Source organism: Sphaeramia orbicularis, chromosome 11, assembly GCF_902148855.1.
Source record: "Sphaeramia orbicularis chromosome 11, fSphaOr1.1, whole genome shotgun sequence".
Lineage (NCBI taxonomy): Eukaryota > Metazoa > Chordata > Actinopteri > Kurtiformes > Apogonidae > Sphaeramia > Sphaeramia orbicularis.
In genome coordinates this window covers 5980166-6004408 of record NC_043967.1, presented here as the reverse complement: position 1 = coordinate 6004408, position 24243 = coordinate 5980166, and the positions used below count along the sequence as shown (strand labels likewise).

The following is a 24243-nucleotide window of genomic DNA, read 5'->3' as shown; positions in this document are numbered from 1 at the left end:
GTGTTAGTGTTAATATCAGTGTTAGTATCAGTGTTAGTTTCAGTATCAGCAGGAGTGTTAGTATCAGTATTAGTACAGGGTGACCCAAAAAAACGGGAATTTTTGAAGTGCGTATTGGCAGATATAAGCAAGTGGCAGCACTGTGAGACAGTGACCTTGAGCAAGTAAACACACCCCCATTTTAGTAAACATGGATCAGTGGAACGGGCAACAGCGTGCGTTAGCCATAAAAAGATTTGGCCGTTTGTGATTTTTTCTTGTGGGGCTATCTCAAGAGTAAAGTGTACATGACTCGACCAAGAACTCTGGATGAGTTAAGACAGAGAATTCAGAATGAAATTCACAGTATCCCAGCTGAGATGTTGCAGCAGTCAATGAGGAATCTCAACAGCAGGTTTCAAGAATGCATTCGTACAGGAGGACGCCATCTACAGGGTGGGGAAGCAAAATTTACAATGAACATTTAGTTGTTTTTTCTCAGCAGGCACTACGTCAATTGTTTTGAAACCAAACATACATTGATGTCATAATCATACCTAACACTATTATCCATACCTTTTCAGAAACTTTTGCCCATATGGGTAATCAGGAAAGCAAACGTCAAAGAGTGTGTGATTTGCTGAATGCACTCGTCACACCAAAGGAGATTTCAAAAATAGTTGGAGTGTCCATAAAGACTGTTTATAATGTAAAGAAGAGAATGACTATGAGCAAAACTATTATGAGAAAGTCTGGAAGATACTATTAAAGAAGAATGGGAGAAGTTGTCACCCGAATATTTGAGGAACACTTGCGCAAGTTTCAGGAAGCGTGTGAAGGTAGTTATTGAGAAAGAAGGAGGACACATAGAATAAAAACATTTTCTATTATGTAAATTTTCTTGTGGCAAATAAATTCTCATGACTTTCAATAAACTAATTGGTCATACACTGTCTTTCAATCCCTGCCTCAAAATATTGTAAATTTTCGCTTCCCCACCCTGTACAGGAAGTAATTTTTAAAAAAAAAATTAAAATTCCATCATTGTTTCTTAAATGTCATGTTTTAAGGTATCAATTACTATGAATAAAATATTTTTTTTCCATCACTCTTAGTTTTATTGGATTGTTAAAAAGTTCCCGTTTTTTTGTGTCACCCTGTATTATCAGTGTTAGTGTTTAGTATTAGCAGTAGTGTTAGTATTAGTCTTAGTATCAGTTTTAGTTTTAGTGTTAGTATTCATATTTAGTATAAGTGTTAGAGTCAGTTTCATAATTGTTAGTATTTGTAGTTGTGGTAGTATTACTGTTAGTGTTAGCATCAGTATTAGTGTTAGTATTAGTATTTAGTGTAAGTGTTAGTATAAGTGTCAGCATTAGTGTTAGAATTAGTGTCAGTATTGGTGTTTAGTATTAGTGTTAGTATTATAAATATTAGTATTAGCGTTAGTATGAGTATTGGTATTGGCATAAGTGTTAGTATTAGTGTTAGCATCAGTATTAGTGTTCGTATTAGTATAAGTGTTTGCATAAGTGTTAGTATTAGTGTCAGTGTTAGTATTAGTGTTAGTGTTAAGTATTTGTGTTAGTATTATAAATGTTAGTAGTAGTGTTAATATAAGTATCAGTGTTAGTATTAGCATTAGTGTTAGTATTATAAGTGTTAATATTAGTATCAGTGCTTGTATCAGTATTAGTGTTTAGTATAAGTGTTGGTGTTAGTATTAGTATCAGTGTTTAGCATTAGTATAAGTGTTAGTATTAGTGTAAGTGTTAGTATTAGTGTTAGTATAAGTGTTAGTATTAGTATTGGTGTTAGTATCAGTATTAGTGTTAAGTATTAGTGTTTGTATTAGTATCAGTGTTAGTATTAACATTAGTGTCAGTATTAGTGTTTGTATTTTAAGTGTTAGTATCAACATTAGTGTTAGTGTTTACTACAAGTGTTAGTGTATTAGTATAAGTGTTAGTATCAGCGTTAGTGTAAGTGTTACTATTAGTATCCGTGTTAGTATGTGTATCAGTGTTTAGTATTAGTATAAGTGTTACTATTAGTGTTTGTGTTATCAGTGTTAGTATTAGTGTTACTAGTAGTATAAATGTTAGTATTAGTGTATGTATAAGTTTTAGTATTAGTATCAGTGTTAGTATCAGTATTAGTGTTTACTACAAGTATCAGTGTATTAGTGTTAGTATTAGTATGAGTGTTAGTATCAGCGTTAGTATTAGCATTAGTGTTAGTATCAGTATTAGTGTTAGTATTAGTATTAGTGTTAGTATTATAAGTGTTAGTATAAGTATCAATGTTAGAATCACTATTAGTGTTAGTGTTTAGTAGAAGTGTTAATGTTAGTATTAGTGTTAGTATAAGTGTTAGTATTAGTATCCGTGTTAGTATTAGTGTTAGTATAACTTTTAGTATTAGCACTAGTGTTAGTAGTATTAGTGTTAGTATCAGTATTAGTGTTAGTATTTAGTATGTTAGTATTAGTACAAGCGTTAGTATCAGTATCTGTGTTAGTATCAGTACCAGTGTTTAGTATTAGTATAAGTTTTAGTATTAGTGTTTGTGTTATAACTATTACTAATAGTGTTAGTATTAGTATAAGTCTTATTATTAGTGTTAGTATTAGTATCAGTGTTAGTATCAGTATTAGTGTTAGTGTTTACTACAAGTGTTTGTGTATTAGTATTAGTATTAGTGTTAGTATTAGTATAAGTGCTAGTATCAGCGTTAGTATTAGCATTAGTGTTAGTTTCAGTATTAGTGTTAGTATTATAAGTGTTAGTGTTAGTACTAGTATCAGTGTTAGTATCAGTATTAGACTTAGTGTTTAGTAATAGTAAAAGTGTTAGTATTAGTATAAGTGTTAATATTAGTGTTAGTGAAAGTGTTAGTATTAGTATCTGTGTTAGTATCAGTATCAGTGTTTAGTATTAGTATAAGTGTTAGTAATAGTAAAAGTGTTAGTATTCGTGTTAGTATAAGCTTTAGTATTAGCATAAGTGTTAGTATTAGTATTAATGTTAGTATTAGTGTTATAAGTGTTAGTATTAGCATAAGTGTTAGAATAAGCGTTAGTATTATTGTTAGTCTTTGTATTAGTGTTAGTATTAGTATCAGTGCTAGTATCAGTATTTTTAGTGTTAGTATTACTGTTAGTATTAGTATCGGTGTTATTATCAGTAGTGGCATTAGTGTTCGTATTAGTATCAGTATTTTAAGTGTTAGTATTAGTCAGAGGTCTAATACTCTCACTCTGTTCAGTTTACATTTTATCATCTGCATAAATGAGGATCTAGAGTCACCAGCCCGTTTTCCACTTGTGTTCTGGAATATTCCCCCTTTTCCACTTGTGTTCTGGAATATTCCCCCTTTCTTCTGTTCTGTCGTCTGTGTAAATGAAATGGTGGATCATTTGGTTCCACCTCTGTTCCACCTCTTGAACTCCTCTGGAGGTAGGAACAGAGCCCTGATAAAGGTGGAACCAGGATTCAGGAACACTATGGAAAGGGAACACCTCTGGTTCCAACCAACGTGGGACATTTGGATGACGGACTGATGACGTGTGCGACCCCCGCACCGGGGTGGGGTTTAAAAATGAGCTTGGGCTGTGTACAGTAAACAAACATATCAACACCACCAGACAGATGTGGAACTGGGGACATGCCCACATCCACCGGCTGTTGGTACTGGGTTGGAGGACTCTATCCATGAGAACATTTGTGGAACGGTGAAAGACTCTGCAGAGGTTAACTGAGCCATACTCAGGGTAAGTTCAATGTCCCACTATCCACTGTGGCTCTGCCCCTTTGATTGGTGAACACAGGTCCACTGTGTAAAAGTCCACCTGTCTCACCTCTGTTCCTCCTTTGTCTGTGGAAATCAGACAATGGAGGAAAAAAGGTGAAATCACCATCTGACCTTTGACCTGGATCTGTGGAAAAGTGGCTATAAATATAGATATAGACATAGATATAGATAAAGGCATAGATATAGATATAGACATAGGCATAGATAGAGACATAGATATAGATAGAGACATAGATATATACTAGTCAACATTTGCTAGGGATCAGTTTTATATTTGCACAATAATTGATGTTGTATAATATTTTGGGTGACTTCATATATTATGTGTGTACTTTGGCTAGTCATGTAAAGAAAAATGGACCAAAAGGTAAAAAAAAACATAAATTTGTATTGCACTTTCTGGCAAAAGGGTGATACAACCCTAGAAATTAGAGTTCACAACAATTACTCTTCCAATTTTGTTTTCACTGAAACCACTCAGAATGTTCTGAAACACATACGGTGTGATGTCAATAATGTGTGTGGCCACCATCTGCATCCGCAGGCTGTACTCCACTGGGAAAGTAAATTTTCAAGTTTCCAGAATTACACCCCCGAATATAGCAAAGTTATAGCCCTGATCCCTAGCAAATGTTGACTAGTGTAGATATAGACATAGGCATAAATATAGATATAGACATAGAGACATAGATATACAGGGTGGGGAAGCAAAATTTACAATATTTTGAGGCAGGGATTGAAAGACAGTGTATGACCAATTAGTTTATTGAAAGTCATGAGAATTTATTTGCCACAAGAAAATTGACATAATAGAAAATGTTTTTATTCTGTGTCCTCCTCCTTTCTCAATAACTGCCTTCACACGCTTCCTGAAACTTGCGCAAGTGTTCCTCAAATATTCGGGTGACAACTTCTCCCATTCTTCTTTAATAGTATCTTCCAGACTTTCTCGTAATAGTTTTGCTCATAGTCATTCTCTTCTTTACATTATAAACAGTCTTTATGGACACTCCAACTATTTTTGAAACCTCCTTTGGTGTGCATTCAGCAAATCACACACTCTTGGACGTTTGCTTTCCTGATTACTCATATGGGCAAAAGTTTCTGAAAAGGTATGGATAATAGTGTTAGGTATGATTATGACATCAATATATGTTTGGTTTCAAAACAACTGACGTAGTGCCTGCTGAGAAAAAACAACTAAATGTTCATTGTAAATTTTGCTTCCCCACCCTGTAGATATAGACATATAGACATAGAGCAGTGTTTCCAACCCTTTTGAGCCACGTCATATATTTTACATGAGACAAATCCCAAGGCACACCACCAAACAAAAATGTCACCAAAAGTATATTTATGCAAATATAATGTAAATGTGGTCTCAGTTTACTTAGTGTGAAACCTGGGCCTGTTTAGTTGAACAGAAAGATGATATTCATGCAGGAACTGAAGAAAGACACACATGAATATTCAACAGCTCTGAGTGTCTGTCTCTGTTTTTGTTTTTATATCAGTCATGTTTGAAAAGTCCACCTCACACAGATACAGCAGGATGTGGACAAGGGAACACAACTGAAATAGTTTTGTTTTGCAGAATGGCGAACTCCTTGGCAGCAGTCACCAGACACTCTCCCGGTTAGGGGGGGTGAGCACATTGGGGGTGTGGGGGTGACATTGTCATGGGGCGTTTGGAACGTTAAAGCTGACAGGGGTGTATCAGCGACCCCTCGGATGGACCCCCAGTTTACGGATTGAGTTCCATCATACAATGGTATGGGAGACATACCCCCCACCCCCCAAACCCAATACCCAGGGTGTCACGCACTGATCCACGCATCACTAGTGAGGGACAGTTTATCAACAGAATGCACCACATTGAGGCCGTTTCACTACCACTTCTATTTTGCAAAAGGAAACAGAAGCCTGTAGTTTTAGTGGATCATTGGTGCGTCAGTCATATGTATCTATATAACACCGTTCACTGACACCAATCAGGTGAAACTGAATAATCTTCCACACCTGAGGACTTCTCATGACACACACTTATGTACCGTGGCACAGTGGATGTAAACACTGCACTAGAGGATATAGAGCAGGGATTAAAGCCAAAATTTTTCATCTGACTGAAAATTTTCTTCTGGTCAAAATCATTGGCCATTATTAAAAATGATGCAATACAATACTACTATAGCGTACAAGTTTATATAGTCAAATTTGGCAATACTATAAAACACACTGAATGGGAGAGTGTACAGGTGTAGAAGATTAGTAACATGGATAGAAAAAATGTCATGAGTGGTATTGGTGGGGGGTCTGGGGGTCCTCCAGAAAGTTTTTTAAGCTTCAGGTCAATTTTGGTGCTCTCTGGTTAATTTTAAAGGGTATGAAAACCTTTGAAGCAAGTGAAAATTATAACTAGAAGAAAACCTTACTGCAAAAAATGAGTGAAAAACTTTTTATTTAACAATTTAGGAACTCCTAAAACATAACTCCAACTCCAACAGCACATGAATTTTGGGGAAAATGTCTGTGTAAATGTAACCCTAACCAACTAATCTTTTATTTTTTCTGCTTTTATATTTATATATATTTATATATTCCGTTACAGATACTCTCTGAGGGTATTTAAAATACAGTGGCTTTGCAAATACCAAGGGTGTTACTCATTCATTCAATTTTATCTTCGTACTGTACCACACAGATAGAAATAAGATGATAAACGGGTCAAAATAAAGCACTTATGCAGTTGGACGCGTAACCGCGTAAGGCCGCGGCGCACACAGCCACACGCACAGGAAGGGCACATACACATACACACAAACACACACACTAGTCATATACCGGCAAGAGGAGATAAGCTATGAACCCAAACATGAAGGTCCATGTAGATCAGTTCTGTCTTCTTCCTTTTTCGCTGTGGTTCTTTCATAATGAAAGCTACTTGTTAGCACTAAACTACAGTTAGCGTTTGGAGGCTGAACTTCCGTAAAGCTGAACTTGTCCATGTGTTTCTGATGCACATAATGAGCAGCGTTTCCTTCCAAAGATAAATAGTCATCAATCTCTCCTCCCGACATAAAAATAAAGAAGTCATCTTATTATCATCACTGTTAAACCTATCAGCCCCCTGTGTGTGCCTGTGTTAAACACCTGCAGACCCAGGACAGCAGACCCAGGACAGGATCGCGGTGCCGACTGGACTCCGCGAAACACATGAGGAAGTTACTTCAATATGACTTTTTTTCCCCCTCAATTTTTCCATTTGACGGAAATCCGTCGTGGTGACGGAGAACTTTAATCCCTGATATAGAGTCCAGTTCGCATGTATGATCTGAACATGAGTGTTGGGGTGAAGTCTGAGTCTGAGTCTGTTTTATGAGGGAGATGGGTGTTTGACAGTTACCTCCTTCTACATATATTTCTACAGTTATGTTTATTTTATCATTCTATGATGATTTATATGATGATTGGAAAGAAAGAAAGAAAGAAAGAAAGAAAGAAAGAAAGAAAGAAAGAAAGAAAGAAAGAAAGAAAGAAAGAAAGAAAGAAAGAAAGAAAGAAAGAAAGAAAAATTACAGTTTACTTGAACATGTCTAGATCTACTCACCTGTTTCAAAGGTGTTTAGGGAAATTACTTTCATTGATTCTGAATTGTGCATTTCTTGATTTGTTGAATATTTTCATTGGATTATACTGTCTTACTTTGATTTTCTTACTTAATTTTATTTTTAATTTCCTTGAAACATAAATAAAATCTTCTGAAATGATTGAAGTAGTAGGATTTAGATCATTTGAAACCATTTTAAAAGTCATTTTAATAGTTTTAAGACTATAAATCTGAATATTGTGTGTCATATCTGTTTAAGAAAAGCATCCCATTTTTTTCCCATTGCAGCAGGTTGTTTGGTATGGTACAACGGTGTATTAGGGCCACATAAGAAAAGAAAAACACCAGTTACTACGAGAATAAAGTTGTAAAATATCGAGATAAAACCTGGAATTTTATGACAATAGTCAAATACAAAAAGAGTCATAATTTTACGAGAATAGCATGAGAATAAAGTCGTCATATTTGGAGAATAAAGCCATAATATTATGAGAATAATGTTGTAATTTTAAAAAAAATATAATTTCCAGAATACAGTCGTACCCACTGGTCTCATAATGAAGAACTGGGAGCATTCTGTGAGGTTCTACTTTCATTTGGGGTTTACGCACAAAGGACAAATACTGAGACTATTAGCCCCGCCCACCAAATACTGAGCCTATTAGTCCTGCCCACCATCAACACATCAGCATTAGTTGAAGGACTTTGAAGATAGTTCGCATATGTTTGGGTTTGTTTCATCATAAGAACCGAACGGGTTTGGAGCAAATGACTTTGCTAACTTTAGGCTTACAATTTATAAATTATGACTTTTATCGCATTACTGCAAATTCATTTTCAAAATATTATGACTTTAATCTCATAAAAGTACAACATTATTTCCATTAAATTCTGAGGGTTTTTTTTTTAACTCTTACACTTTATTGTCAAAATATTCCAACTTTGTTCTCGTAGTGACAAGTGTTTTTTTATTTTTCCTGTGTGGTGCTAATACACTGTCGTAGTTCGGAGACTTTACTAACCCTAACTTTATTTTGAAAATCTCAATAACAAAGTTGGCAGAACCATTGCATATTTGTTGCCATGCTGTTTGGAGACATTAAATAAGCCCCTCCTCTGGCCCCCCACTACCAGTGTAATTAGCGCTAAAGTGTTGGGGGTTGGTGTCTCCCAGTGGGACCAGCAGAACACGCCCACCCACACCTGTTTATCTGGGATTCACTGAAAGAAGCATTAGAAATGTGTGTGTGGCAGAGCTAATTGATCCTCTTCCACTCTAATTCTCTCCTCAGAATGGATCAAATAATCCACAACATGTATCATTATCTGCCACACACATACAGTCAGTCGTGTTTCTCTGGGGGCCAAAAATAATTGTTTGGGAGGTGGCTTCCATACAAACATCTGAACAAAAAACAGCATCAAATGTCTCAGCAAAAGACCAAACGGTTTACAGCTGCTTTCACAAATCAAACCGATGCAACAGGTAACAGAGGAGATGTATGTGTGAAATGCATAGAAGACCAGATAGAAGATAGAATCATTTAAACCAGGGGGGTCAAACATGCAGCCCATGGGCCAAAACCGGCCCACCAGAGGTTCCACTCCAGCCCATGAGCAATAATTACACTAATGATATTAACAGTCAGTGTTGAACTGGTTCTAGTTCAGGTTCCACAAACAGACCAATATGATCTACAGTAAATTAACAGCAGAATAAGATAGAAAGAATGACTCCAAATGTTCATGGTTTAATGTGGAAAACAACTTCATGATGCCCATAAATAATAACTCCATTAAATTATTATTCACATTGTTTTTGTTAAGATAGTTTGTAAATGTAAATAGTTTCATAATTTAAAGTTATTTGGATTAAAACAAAGAGAAAAAGGAGTTGTCATTCTTCCTATAGAATTGTGTTCTTATTGTTCTGGTCAGGCCAACTACAGATCAGAATGGGCTGATCTGTACACACACACACACACACACACACACACACACACACAGAAAATCTTGTGTTCAGCATGAGTAACACATTCCTTTGGACTCAATCACGCATGTGATGTGCATCCATCCACAGTGGGACAGCATCTTCTGAGGACATGAACACTACATTAGTGTCCCCTTTGGGTAATTCTTATCTTCCAACCACTTCTTCTTCTCATATATACAAATGTCACACATCTCCATGGGTTCGAGTATACACATACATTTGGGGACCAAGAAACCATGGTGATGACACCATTTTAATAAAAAGAAAGAAAGAAAAAGAAAGAAAGAAAGAAAGAAAGAAAGAAAGAAAGAAAGAAAGAAAGAAAGAAAGAAAGAAAGAAAGAAAGAAAGAAAGAAAGAAAGAAAGAAAGAAAGAAAGAAAGAAAGAAAGAAAGAAAAATGTGTGTGACAAGCAGACCTGAGTGCTGAGATACGAACGGACCAGGACGGGGTGTGTGTGTGTGTGAATGAATCATGGGGTGGGGTGTTTGTGCCTTACCTTACAATGACTACAACGCAGACCATATGACCGTAAAACTTAAAGTGATACATAAGGCACTCTCCTGTGTTTCACTCTCTCTCTCTCTCTCTCTCTTTCTCTCTCTCTCTCCCTCCTGTGTCTCTCTCCGTCTCTCTCTCTTTCTCTCTCTCTCTCATCTGCAGGTGCCAGTGTTGACATGAACAGGTAAAGGTCATGTGTGAAACCATATGAGAAGTCTAACAAATGTCAAAGAATGAAAGCAGGTAGTACCAGAGTAGCTGCCCAGTCTGGGTGCATGGTTGTCAGCGCCGTCATAGAAATCTAAAGAGTCCCAGTTATGTTCAGTGGCAAAGCTCACAACTTGAATCTGAAAAGACAGAGAAGGACGTGACAAGAAAGAAACATGTGAGGCATATTCATGTCTCTGTGTTCCTTAACCCTCCTATTATCCTTAGGGTCCATTTGACCCCATTCAATATTTATTATTCAAACAATAATAGTTGACTTTTTTTCATATTTCATGACATTTCCTACTTTAATGGAAAAAACTGATGAACATAAAAGGATCCTTATGGTATTTGTTCAATGTGCTGAACATACACTGGTGTTCCTCTGGGGTCAATTTGAGGCCCAGCTGTTTTATCTGTGTGTGTGTGTGTGTGTGTGTGTGTGTGTGTGTGTGTGTGTGTGTGTGTGTGTGTGTGTGTGTGTGTGTGTGCGCGTGCGTGCGTGCGTGCGTGTGTGTGTCCTAACATCTCCACACCTGCAGGTTCACAGTTGATCCTTTTGAGTTGATCCATACCAGGGGGGTGGAGAAAACAACTACAGGGTGTCCCATAAGTCTCCATACATAGGAGACATAATACATTCCATACATATATGGTTCTAACATGTATTTCTTTATATTTCAGATAACCCAAAGAATGCATTTGAATAAAGAGCAACGAATTGAAATCATGCTGATGGCCGGTTCAGCAAGCAGTCGTATGGTTGCAAGCGCATTTAACAGCAAACATGGGACGAGTATCACACACGACACTGTGGCAAAACTTATTGTCAAGTTCAAAAAAACAGGAAGTGTTGTGGATCAATTTGTTCCCGACAAAATGGCAGTCATATAGAGCATATTATATAAATAAAAATGGTTTATGTCAAGAAACGTTTATTTTTCCTATGTATGGAGACTTATGGGACACCCTGTATTCCCACCTGAACTGTGATCCTTCTGCTGGTGTGGACATGTGGGACACAACTGGACTAATGAACTCTTCCAACATGAAGAAGTTAATGTAAGTTTGGAGTTGAACACGTCCAAGTCTGTCCAACTACACATGCCTCTCTCTAAAACTATCATCTAAAGTACAATAACAATAATAAACAAAGTGCCTGACACTAAAACCTGATCAACTATCGTATGTAACTCATTTGTAACTCTGGAGGCAGATATCACTGAGGTCAGATTGAGCCCAAGGGTCAAAAGGGTTAAGGGCGTTTTCACACAGTGTACTCCAGTCCATTTCCGAGTACGCTGGACCCCTAAGTCCGCTTAATTTTATCCATGTGAATGCAACCGTTCTGTGCTCTAGTACTGTCCCCTGGTCCAGTTGAGAAAGTAGTCCCGGGTCCAGACTGCCTGGACTCCAGTACGGTACGTTACCGTGTGAATGCAATCCGTGCCAGAGTCTAGGAGTGACCTAATCACCACTCCAACAATGGAAGTGGGTTAATCACCATCAGACCATAGATGGCGCTCCTGTTGTCTCCTGAAAAAGCCTCGGATCTGCATGGTAAAGACTCACCTTATGGACCGAACCACTGGGTGAAACATCAGGGACAACGAAGGTCACTCTGCTTCTGTTTACCCCAAACAGGAAAACAGATAGGTAAGGGTTTGTCTTCTTCTGACTTCTGCCTTTGTTGGATTGTGACAGAATTCCTTCTACACCTCCACCTACAGTTTGGGCCCTGGAACACCCACTCGTACTCAGGCACGGGCCGTCATACAGATGTGTGAACGCAAATGGTAAAATGGTAAATGGACTGAACTTATATAGCGCATTTTCTACACCTTCATGGTTCCCAAAGTGCTTTCCAAAGCCTCACATTCACCCGTTCACACACAGTCATACACCAGTGGGTGGCTGCTGCCATGCAGGGCACTGCAAGATCTACTGGGTGACATTTAGGGTTCAGTGTCTTGCCCAAGGACACTTCGACATGCGGGCAGTCAGAGCCAGGATTCGAACCACTGATCCTTTGGTCACTGTCGCTCAACCAGCTGAGCCACAGTTGCCCAAACACGCAACATCTGGGGGAAAGGTGTGAACATATCCAAGTACGGTACAGACTGGAGTATACTGTGTGAAAACACCCTTAGTGATATTAGAGGGTAATAGGAGGGTTGAGGGCATTTACACTGTGGATGTAAACAGGTAAAAAACATCTACCATCCTGAACCACACTAAATATAAACCCAATAATGTAAAGTCATACATACTGGAACAGATTATTAAAAAACCTGAATGTTTTATGATGTCTGTCAAATATTTGCTACAGACTTGTGTCAGAGCCATCGTTGCCTTTGTACGTGTCCATGAAAACAGTTTAGCTTCCACTCCATCAGGCATTATCTGTCCCCATTCGATGCTATCTCCTTATCTGTGGCAGGTCCCATCCGTCCATTCATCCTTCTAATCATACCTTATCTTCCCTCACATCCTGCCTGCTCAGCTTTTAAGACAATGATATCCATAGGTCAGCTGTTACCTGGATCCCAGCCCCTTCTGGAACAGACACCTTCCACACACAGTTCTGGTTGTTGTCGTAGGGTTCTGGGTATCCGGGCGACAGGATGGTCCCCCGACGAGAAGTCAACACCCCCCCACAGGGAACTGAGAGAGTACGGAGGGGAGAAAAAGTTAATGATAAAACAACACTCTGAGCAACGGCATAAGAAAACATAGGATACAACTGTCAAATCCACATCAGAGCCCATGTCCCCCTGTTATAAGTCTGGTCTAAGTGGTCTAAGGTACAGATCAGGGACAGGATCTGGATCAGTTCAAATGTCAGAGCCCATTTCCCCCTGGTATAAGTCTGGTATAAGTGGTGTAAGGTAGGGATCGTGGACAGGATCTGGATCAGTCCAGTCACACACTCACAGATCTGGGAACATTTTATCTTAGATTCCAACTTAACACTTTTGTTGACAGATTTACCAACTTTTCATTCTACCCTAGCAAGTTTTTTCCCTAAAAGCACCAAACAAATTCATCTACTTTTAAAATTAGTTTGTAAACTTTGCAGACTCTTTATTCAAATTCATGTCCTTCTTCTGCTGTTATTTCAGACTGTTGGAGACTCTGAGGTGAAAACACATATAGTTGTTTGTCTAAAACTAATCACGGAGTTTAAATCAGTCCCACTGACATTGACAGTTTTCTCTGTTGTCTCCTTTTGGTCCATTTCGATTGTTCATGTTGACTAGAACATTTCAAATGTTCTAGTGGTAAATGTTTCTGTTTGACTGTGACTTGTCTCCTAAGTGGACCATTATAAACCAAACCGAACAGATAAAAAAATAGATAAACAGAACGGTTGGAATTGGAACTGTCAGTGTATAGTTGATTTGTAGTTCTAAACAGATTTAGTCTGTTTTTATTCTCACTGTTTGTCTCTAACACAGTGGTGATGATGCCATATAGCATCTTTTAGTAACTGTAGGACAGACAATAGATACTTTCCTTACTGAGGGATTGTTTTTTGTTGTTTTTTTTTTTTTTTTGGGGGGGGGGGGGGGGGGGGTTGTCTAACCATAATCCATACACTGTGACATAAGTCATCATCCCCCTGTGACCTGTGACCCTGGAATATGACCCAAACACTGTGACTGCAGGTTAGTTTAGTTAATCTGAAGAACATTAAAGGAATGGAAGGTTCACATCCCTGGTTCTTAATAACTTTATGTGGTGACAGCATTCTCAGAGGAACACAAGACGGTTCCTATTGAAACAGGTAAATCTATGAAGACAGTTCAAAGTAGATGCTCAACAAACCATCACAGACATGAAAAGATAATAATAAGGAAAGTGGATGATCAATAATAACTCACCCTTTTACAATAGTTCAGAACACAGCAGTAAGATTATGAATAGTGATGGGTGATTCATGAACAAATCATTTCAAAGAATCAATTCATTTAACTGAACTAGTTGAATCGATTCATGAAGGCGACTGAATTGATTCAGCAGCATTTTGCTAATATTATCATCTATACATTACATAAACTAGTCAGATCACTCATTAGGTCAGAGGCAGAAGTGCTGTGTGACACACCGTGCGGCACCTGTAGCTTCTACGGCAACATCTCTGATTGTACTGCGATACTACTTTTCAGTGATGGACAGACCAAGTCAAGGTAGTGAACCACTGAATGAAAGGGCGGCTGAGTACGGCCGACAACTACTCAGAATCATTCTTTAAGTTGGAGGTTGTGACACACTGTGCAGCACCCATAGTTTGCACGGCCGACTACGCCCAAGTACAGCCAAGTCGCTGAATCTTTCATGAATCGCTGACTCGTTGAATCACTTCACAAAATGATGACTCGCTGAATCGCTTTGCGAATTGCTGAGTGTATTGAACTGCTGAACGAGACTAGATACTCCTACCATAAGACAGAAGCTTGATAGCTAGATAAATAGATACATAGATACATAGACAGACAGACAGACAGACAAGATAGATAGATAGAAAAAAATTAAAATATAAAAAATTGATTAAAAGTCAAAAGCATACTGAATACCTATTATCAAAGTAGTACTACGTTGACATACTAGTGGAAAATGTTTGAGTTTTGTCATTTTCTGGTGGTTTAGACATACACTTACACACTTTGGCACTGTCAAGTTGGTTGCTGGTTCGCAATCACTGCCCGCTCTCTTTTCTTTTCTTTCTTTTTTGTTTTTAATTGATGAATCAAAGGAATGGATTCTGAATCGATTCACAACAGATGAATGAACTGAAAAAATTGAGTTAGCAAACAGAATGGAACTTCCCATCACTAATTTTGAACAAACTAAATTGAGAGAACAGCTGTTTCAGAGCCACTGCTCTGGTGACACACTGACTGTACAGGTTTAAATCAGTAAACATCTGTGTCTGGACCAACCAAAGCCCTCAGATCATCCACAGCTGTTCTCTTTGCATTTAACCAAAAACATATGCTTTTAGTCACCTCCAAGAAGGTTTTTAAAACAAACTTCAAGACCGTTTAGATAAGGGGGGTCATAGTTTACGTTCTTGTTTAAATAACTCTCATTCATTCACTTATTCGTCATACAAGATTTGTATGCTTTTCCTGTGGATGGTGTTACATAAATAAATGAAACTGAACTTAAATGTCTCCAATAATACCCATTACTACCACAGTTCATTACATGTTATTGAAGACAACCTATTACCTGGTAATAACAATGTTATTTCAACATTATGAACTCTTTATTCATCACCTATTACCATAATATGTAAATTAGTGTAGAGAAAAACCTGAAACATGCCAGTGTAATCAGTGCATTCTTTTTACCTATACATGTGGGCAGGGTGTCATTCCACTGGGCCAGGTTATCAGGTACACTCTCACAGCGGATAGCGGTGGATCCATGGAGGACATAACCAGGGTTACACTCAAACTGCACCAAAGAGCCCACTGCGAAGTCATTACCCAGACGTTTCCCAAAGCGTGGCTCTGGGACCGAACTGCACTGGGTGGAGCTGGTCCGAGGTACAGCTGCAAACATAAACACCACACTTATACTAAAACATACATGTTACTGGGTGGAGCTGGTCCGAGGTACAGCTGCAAACATAAACACCACACTTATACTAAAACACACATGTTACTGGGTGGAGCTGGTCCAGGCACAGCTGTAAACATAAACACCACCACACTTATACTAAAACATACATGTTACTGGGTGGAGCTGGTCCGAGGTACAGCTGCAAACATGAACAACACCACACTTATACTAAAACATACATGTTACTGGGTGGAGCTGGTCCAGGCACAGCGGCAAACATAAACACCACCACACTTATGCTAAAACATATATGTTACTGGGTGGAGGTGGTCTAGGCACAGCGGCAAACATAAACAACACCACACTTATACTAAGACATACATGTTACTGAGTGGAGCTGGTCCAAGTACAGCTGTAAACATAAATAATACCAGACTTATACTTAAACATACATGTTACTGGGTGGAGCTGGTCCAGGCACAGCGGCAAACATGAACAACACCACACTTATACTAAAACACACATGTTACTGGTTGGAGCTGGTCCAGGCACAGCGGCAAACATAAACAACACCACAATTATACTAAAACATATATGTTACTGGGTGGAGCTGGTCCGAGGTACAGCTGTAAACATAAACACCACCACACTTATACTAAAACATACATGATACTGGATGGAGCTGGTCCAAGTACAGCTGTAAACATAAACACCACCACACTTATACTAAAACATACATATTACTGGGTGGAGCTGGTCCAGGCACTGCTGCAAACATAAACAACACCACACTTATACTAAAACATACATGATACTGGGTGGAGCTGGTCCGAGGTACAGCTGTAAACATAAACAACACCACACTTATACTAAAAAATAGGACCAATGGCCCTGTAGCTTACCGGCCAAATTAAAAGCTTTGGGAAATGTATCCAGATGCCATTTATTATCACCCAGTTATGTCTATTTATTATATTACAGAAATAGCCCATGTTTTTGTCATATTCCAATCAGATCTGTAAAAATTCAAATTCCAACTTGATATCATTGAAACTTACTGATTTATTGTATCAATCCACTCCCTATCTGTTATAATCGGAAAATTTTACGAAGTTGCACCAAATCCAGAATCAGATTTTGATCAAAACAATTGCAATACCTTGTGCTGACATCATCATAAAGAAGCTGTATACCAAGTTTGAAGTCAATCAGAACTGTAGTTTGGGAGAAAAACACGATTGAAATGTTTTCCCCATAAGAGCCCATGTTAAATTTTCCGTAAGTTCCCGGATCCAGAAGAAGATCCTGATCAGCATGTGGCCATTATGTTTTGGTCATCTCCCCATCAGGGCTGTACTGTAGAAATTTCAACTTGATATCATTTATTTTTACTGAGTTATTGCATCGATCCACTTCCTATCGCTTATAATGGTGAAATTATTCAAAGTCGCACCAAATCCAGAATCAGATCCGGATCCAAATAATTTCACTAACTTTTGTTGACATCATCATAAAGAAGCTGTATACCAAGTTTGAAGTCAATCGGAATTGTAGTTTTGGAAAGGAAGACGATTGAAATTTTTGTTACGGACGACAGACAATGACGACGACGAACGCCTCATGATGACAATAGCTTACGGCCTGTCGGCCGGTAAGCTAAACATACATGATACTGGGTGGAGCTGGTCCAAGTACAGCTGTAAACGTAAACACCACCACACTTATACTAAAACACACATATTACTGGGTGGAGCTGGTCCAGACACAGCTGCAAACATAAACAACACCACACTTATACTAAAACATACATGTTACTGGGTGGAGCTGGTCCGAGGTACAGCTGTAAACATAAACAACACTCATAAACAAACTCTTTTAATACATAGGTGATGAGTCACACCATAAACATATACTGTTTTGCTGTGTCCCCAAACAGCCAATTGGAAAGTAATAAATAGTGTTAACAATGCAACAGCCAATTGTATTATGTGACAGTGAACATTAAACTAGAGCTGAGCGAAAAACAATAACAACAAAAAAAAAAAGGGAAAAATATTATTTCAGTGCAAAAGCTAACAAAACTGAGAAACCATCCAATCACAAGTCCTGTTAGGAATGTTAAGGACACAGTTCCATCAGTGCCACCCTAGCACAGCTGATATTCAAAATGACCAATATTTGTTTTACAGCCTGTTTTATAGCATCACAAATAATACATTTATATATCAAATGGTGTTAGAGTTTGTATGAATCATCAGGTGTTACTGTTTACAATACTTCTACTTACAGTATGCCTTAGTATTATATAGTATTAGTTTAGGATTTATGATCCTGACCTTGATAGACAAAGTGGAATCCTTTGGCAGTTTCCGGTCCAACTGTGGTGAACTTGATAGTGACCTGGTTTCCTGAACTCAGAGGAAGGGACTCACCTAGAAAACCAAAAAGAATTTAAATGAACTCATAGGCCCAATCCAAATTCAGCCCTTGGCCCCTCCCCCTTCCCCCTACAACCTCCCTTTTGCCCGTTCACATGAAGGGGTAGGGCTGTCCCGATTCTCAGTGAGTCAGAGGGGAGGGGCTGTTTGACCCTCCAAACAGAGATTTTTCCAGGACCACATTCCAAACACAGGGGTTTAATAAATCTCCCATAATTCAGTTCCAATCATCGGTCAGATGGAGGTAAACACAACAAAAAAGAGCAGCAGTGACCAAAGAAACACACAAATAGACAGATTTACTTCAGAAACAACTGAATCATGTGATTGTCCGTTTAATGTCATTTCAATGTGTTACAGATGGCATTTCTGTGGTTCAAGGTTCAAGGTTGCTTTATTTGTACCCGTAGGTAGATTTGTTTTGCAGTCTAAGGGATTGCTTTGATATTACAACAAGACATACATTGAACATGTAAGACTTGAACTTGATCGAGCTTACAGACAGAACAAAAAGACAGGACAAAAAGTGCTCAGTGTTCCACCATTCATCAGTATAGCGACATGTAAAACAATAAAATAAATAAAGAAGATCAAATAAATGGTTGATAGTCATAAACAGATGTCCAAAGCCCATGGAACAGAGACGGTATCGATGACTGATGATGATGGAACAGGTCTGGAAGGGTTGGACCATTTCAGAGAGGAATGTTTACACCACTACCCCTTAGAACTGTGTTTAAAGGGGGAGGGGCAAAGGGTTGGGGCCAAGGCGTGAATTGTGATTGGGCCTTAGTGTGTGTTGACATGTCTCCTTCTGTGTGTGTGTGCGTGCATGCGTGTGTGTGTGTGTGTGTGTGTGTGTGTGTGTGTGTGCGTGCTTACCAGAGTGGGACCCGGACAGAGATGATAACAGTGTGTTCTGTTGAGTGGGTCCATCATAGATTTCGACGACATCGTTTAGGGAGGTCTGGAATAACACGAACTGACCAAACAGAACTGCAGACACAAACACACAAGCATAGAACAGAAGTTAAACACATTTGAGTGGTGCCAAATTACTATTCTGTGCCACAGTCTCTGCTCCTGACCTTCAGCTGATAAAATTAACCTGTAATACCACATTTAAATTGGATTAAGCTGCACTGTCAACTTCTATTTGAAACAGAGTACTGGCACCAAATTGCATATTAGGACCCTTAATAATCCAAACATCAGCGTATGTTGATCCTGCACCAGTCCAACCACCACCAACTACTGCTGTTGGTTCAACTCATTTACCACTGACACAAACCACAGTGATGGGATGGTTATTAACACCCCACTGTCAATCAAAGTGGTGTTCACCTGATCCCATACCTCTGACTGAACCCACAGTCAAACCACACCATTACAATTCCACACAACAAACAAACTTATTCATGTATACTTATCTATATTATAGAAGGGAAGTGGACTCTGTGTGTGTGTGTGTGTGTGTGTGTGTGCATGTGTGTGTGTGCGTGCATGTGCGTGTGTCTGTACACAGCAGACTGCTCCAGTTTGTCATACTTCTGTATTTTTGGTCAGTGAACAGACTAATGAAAACGGTAAGTTTATAGGACCAGTATTTTTGGAGATATTAGTCATTTTGAATACAACAACCTTACAGATGTCCAGAATCACAGAATCATCATTGAAGGGGGTTACCTAGCAACAGATAAACAATAGAACCACGCTGCCATGGTGTCAAATGTCCTACACAGAAACAGACATGTCAGGTGAGCGGCTATTCAACTGAAAATGAGAATGGAATTGGCCAAGAAATGAAAGGACTGAACTGGATCAGAGGATCTAGAACCCAGGGTTCCCCATGGGTCAACTCCATAGTTATTGTATTATATATTGATTAATTGCTTGCTGTAATTGTGTTCTCTTAACACTTTTTAAACAAATGTGTGAGGAGTTATAAATAACATGTTAAAATCAATTTTAATTTTGCAGATACTGAAACTTCACACTTCGTTTATAAAATTTAATTTTTCACCTTCATCACACTGAACATCTATCTATCTATCTATCTATCTATCTATCTATCTATCTATCTATCTATCTATCTATCTATCTATCTATCTATCTATCTATCTATCTATCTATCCATCCATCCATCCACAGCTGGATTTAAGTAAATCAAATACAATGTTTCAGTGCGTTCTATAACCCTGACTGATGGATTGCAGACTGATCTCATGAAATCACGTTGTATGTGACGCCAGTTTATTGCATTGGCGTGCTATAGAAACGCATTTTCATCCTTTCGCGTGTTATTTAATGCCTTATGACGGTGTGTCAAAGCACTAGCTGCTAATTGCTAATCGCGCTGACCGCTAACCCCTAACCGCTAATCGTGCTAGCTGCTAATCACTAACCCTAAATCTAATCCTCACCCCAACCCTAACCCTAACCCCTGACTGCACTGATTGCATATTATTATGTATAAATATACACGCTGAAAGCTTATAATGCATACAGATAACACGCCAGTTAAAAGTGGCGTGTTATCTGTACACAATTCATGATATCACGTTGCAGAATGAAGAGCTTCTCATTTCTTAAACAACCATCAGTTTGATGGAGAACATGATGATGGTCAGGATTCATCAGGCTTGTGGAGCTTTTGAAAGAGTAGTTTAAGGAGCATAAGACATCAACGTCCACACCTGACACCCACTGGGAATCTGAAAGGATGAACTGAATTAGACTGTACACAGAGGTTTTACTCTAAAACACAGGTACCAATACCAGCCCAGCAAAGGGTCCAGTCCAGCACACCAAAGGGTCCAGTCCAGCACACCAAAGGGTCCAGTCTGGCCCCTGGGATAAATTTGTGAAATGCAAAAATGACACTGAAGATATGAACAATCAATGATGTTCAAATCATTTTAGGTCAGCCCAATCTAAAGTGGGTCAGAACCAGTAAAATACTATCAGAATAAACTACAAACAATGAAAACTGCACATTTTCTCTTTAGTGTAAAAAAAAGTTAAATTACACAAAAATGTTTACATTCACAGACTAGAATTTTACAAAAACAAATATGAACAACCTGAAATGTCTGCATGTGGAATTTTAGTAATATTCAGTCTGTTATTAAATGTGTATTTGTACATCCACTGTGATCTGTTTGTTGTGATGCACATGGATAAATAATAAAGTAAAGTGCAATATTGGTAAAATGGAACTTATTTTTCTTAATAATTTTCAGATTGTTCATGTTATGTTCAAGTACAGTTTGTAGATGTAAATATTTTCATAATGGAATTGGACTTTTTTCATTCAAAAACACAGAGGAAAACTTTGGAGTTGATAATAGTGATCTGTTCTTATCCTGTTATTTATGTTATTGTACTGGTCTGGCCCACTTTAGATCATATTAGACTAGATGTGGAATCTGAACTAACATGAGTCCGACAGACCTGGTCTAAAATGATCACTACCAGATCCTGGTGAAAAGTTCATGCAAATACAGACATAAAGGATGTGACAGTGCATAGTGTTGTGTGGCAAAAAGGATCCCAGAGAGTGACCTGTAGTCCAAAATAAAGATGAAAATAGTGCATGTGGGAATTGTGTTAACCTGACAGTGTACAATCGGACTTTCCCCATTGATAACTTTCAAAATAATTAAACAATCTAAATGCTAGTTCAGGATATGAAACTATAACTTGTTACCTACATGTTGCAGAAAACCCCATTTAATTTGGTTTAGTGGTCACAGACAAATGTGGATCTGTGTAAATTATGTCATGGGTTGGTTTCTTTCAAGTTTGGTACTTGGATGCTCTTAACATCCATATGAATGAAAATATTCTGCTCACAACTGACAGGGCAATGAACAAATGAAATCAAGTTCTGTGCATAACATTATATCAATGGTGTGTACTCATGTGAGGTTTGGTTGTTGAAAGATGTATCGATCTGTCAGTTACCATTTTGTATTTGTTCCCTAAGAAGCTAACATCTGATGACAAGCATTTCCCTTTGATTCTTACCGATCCAATTCTCAAACTGTAAATTCAGTTTGGCTGGTCAGCAGATAACTCCTGCTCAGAGAGAATTCATTGCATTAAGGTTCACTGAAACAAACCACAGTCTGGACAGGGTAAGGGAGGAGTTAAGAGAAAGGTTTGATCAGGATGCCCCAATGAAAAAGACAATATTAAACAATGTCCAGAAATACAGAGAGCATGGCACTAGCCAAAACTTGAACAAGGGAAGATCAGGAAGACCAAAAACAGTTAGCTCTGTAGCAAACATTGATAGCGTGAGGCAGAGTGTTATTAATAATCCCAGACAAAGTAGCTGACGAAATGATCGACCAAAGTTGACTAAATCTAGCTATAACTGTATCACAAGACTTGATCTCCATTTTCAAACTTCAAAAATGACATGCACTTTTACTGGGCAGTTTTCAACACAGGGTTAACTTTTGTCAGGCAATAAGTTATAGTTTCATGCCCAGAAATTGCATTTTGATTGATTCACTATTTTTAAAATTATCATTGCAGAAAGTCCGACTAATTTTTTTGGGGACATACAGTATAGTAGATATAAATACAAAAGTTGGAGATTTGTATTTATTTATGTAATTATGTATGACCTTTTATTTTTCACTGCATCAATACTTTAAAAACAGCAAAATGTGAAAGGAAAACAAAACTATTTGAATTTCATTTTCCATGGTAGAACGTTTAGTTTTCACTTTGTCACAGCTTCTGAAGTGCATTTTTTGTTTTTCTGTCACAGCTCATTCTCCTCAAATGAAAAAGATTAGAAGAAAAGGCCATTTTTACATTTGCCTTTTCAGAATAAAATGGGTTAATAAAAGCTGAGCCTTAAATAACCACAGTGTAAATGTACTGGTTACTCTGTCATGTCATCTGATTGTCTGTTGTTGAATCATCTTCTCACACCATGTGTGGGTTTGTAGACTGAAAAACATACAAGACATACTGTGGTGAAGATTAGAGGTGGCTTATATTCATCATCATCATCATCATTTATTCTGTGTCACTGTACAAATTAAAATGACAACTGGAACTAAATACACTTACACAGATTTAACCCTTAAAGACCAAGAGGTACTTTTGTGGCAGTTCCCATATGATTTTTTTCTCTATATTTAACCTTTCTTAAGTGATTTCTCACCATTTATCATTATATTATCCTCTGTATGTTGCATTTTTAAGTGAAAAATCAGGTATATTCTTATATTTAATTTACTGATCATGTAGATGTTCATTAAAGCTCAGATTAAAGTTGATGGTTATTATATGAGAAACAGATCAAACTGAATAAACAGTGTCTTTTTCAGTCCAATCTGTCATTAACTGAACATAACCCAGTGTGTCCGTCCACTGTCATTGATCCAACTCCATGGGTTTTACTGGGATTAAATGTTGGAGACAATGACAGTGTTTCCATGGTAACAACGGAGACTCTGAACGTCCAAATATGGTCATATCTGATGACCATGAAAAGATGATGAACTGTATTTTACACCAATTATTGACATAGATTGATAGGATTAGTGGATCAACAGGAATTAAACAGTTTAGATCAGTAGATGGTTTAGGTTTAAGGTGGGCATTTGCGTCTGTAAGGGTTAAAGGTGAACATTTGGGTCTTTAAGGGTTAAAGGTGGACGTTTGGGTCTTTATGGGTTAAAGGTGGATGTTTGGGTCTTTATGGGTTAAAGGTGGACGTTTGGGTCTTTATGGGTTAAAGGTGGATGTTTGGGTCTTTATGGGTTAAATGTGGACCTTTGGGTCTTTAAGGGTTAAGGGTGGACGTTTGAGTCTTTATGGGTTAAAGGTGGACTTTTGGGTCTTTAAGGGTTAAAGGTGGACGTTTGGGTCTTTAAGGGTTAAAGGTGGACATTTGGGTTAAAGGTGGACGCTTGGGTCATTAAGGGTTAAAGGTGGATGTTCGGGTCTTTAAGGGTTAAAATCTAAACATGGATGAATGCGGTCTACTACTCTTCAACACTGGTCACCAAAGGGTTTAAGGTGTTCTGTCATCATCTGTATTAGTGTAAAGACAAAGACACACAGTCAAACCCATGTCATATCCACTGTAGCTCAGACTGGTATCCACTC

At 38.1% G+C, this 24243-nt stretch overlaps 1 protein-coding gene and 1 long non-coding RNA gene across 2 annotated transcripts in view; one reads left to right on the top strand and one right to left on the bottom strand.

The window, feature by feature from the left end:
• Nucleotides 1-24243, bottom strand: part of LOC115428800 (CUB and sushi domain-containing protein 3-like) — a 965368-nt gene that overhangs the window by 150983 nt on the left and 790142 nt on the right. The window contains exons 34-38 of the mRNA XM_030148025.1: nucleotides 18991-19104; nucleotides 18007-18102; nucleotides 15457-15660; nucleotides 12639-12763; nucleotides 10143-10239 (exon numbers count right to left, since the gene is read on the bottom strand). Coding sequence (XP_030003885.1) covers nucleotides 10143-10239; nucleotides 12639-12763; nucleotides 15457-15660; nucleotides 18007-18102; nucleotides 18991-19104 — 636 coding nt within the window. The remainder of the gene's footprint in view (nucleotides 1-10142; nucleotides 10240-12638; nucleotides 12764-15456; nucleotides 15661-18006; nucleotides 18103-18990; nucleotides 19105-24243) is intronic.
• The window catches only part of LOC115428803 (uncharacterized), a 24249-nt gene continuing 18757 nt past the window's right edge, over nucleotides 18752-24243 (top strand). Inside the window, exons 1-2 of the long non-coding RNA XR_003936687.1 lie at nucleotides 18752-18865; nucleotides 22253-22258. This is a non-coding gene — a long non-coding RNA (uncharacterized LOC115428803). The remainder of the gene's footprint in view (nucleotides 18866-22252; nucleotides 22259-24243) is intronic.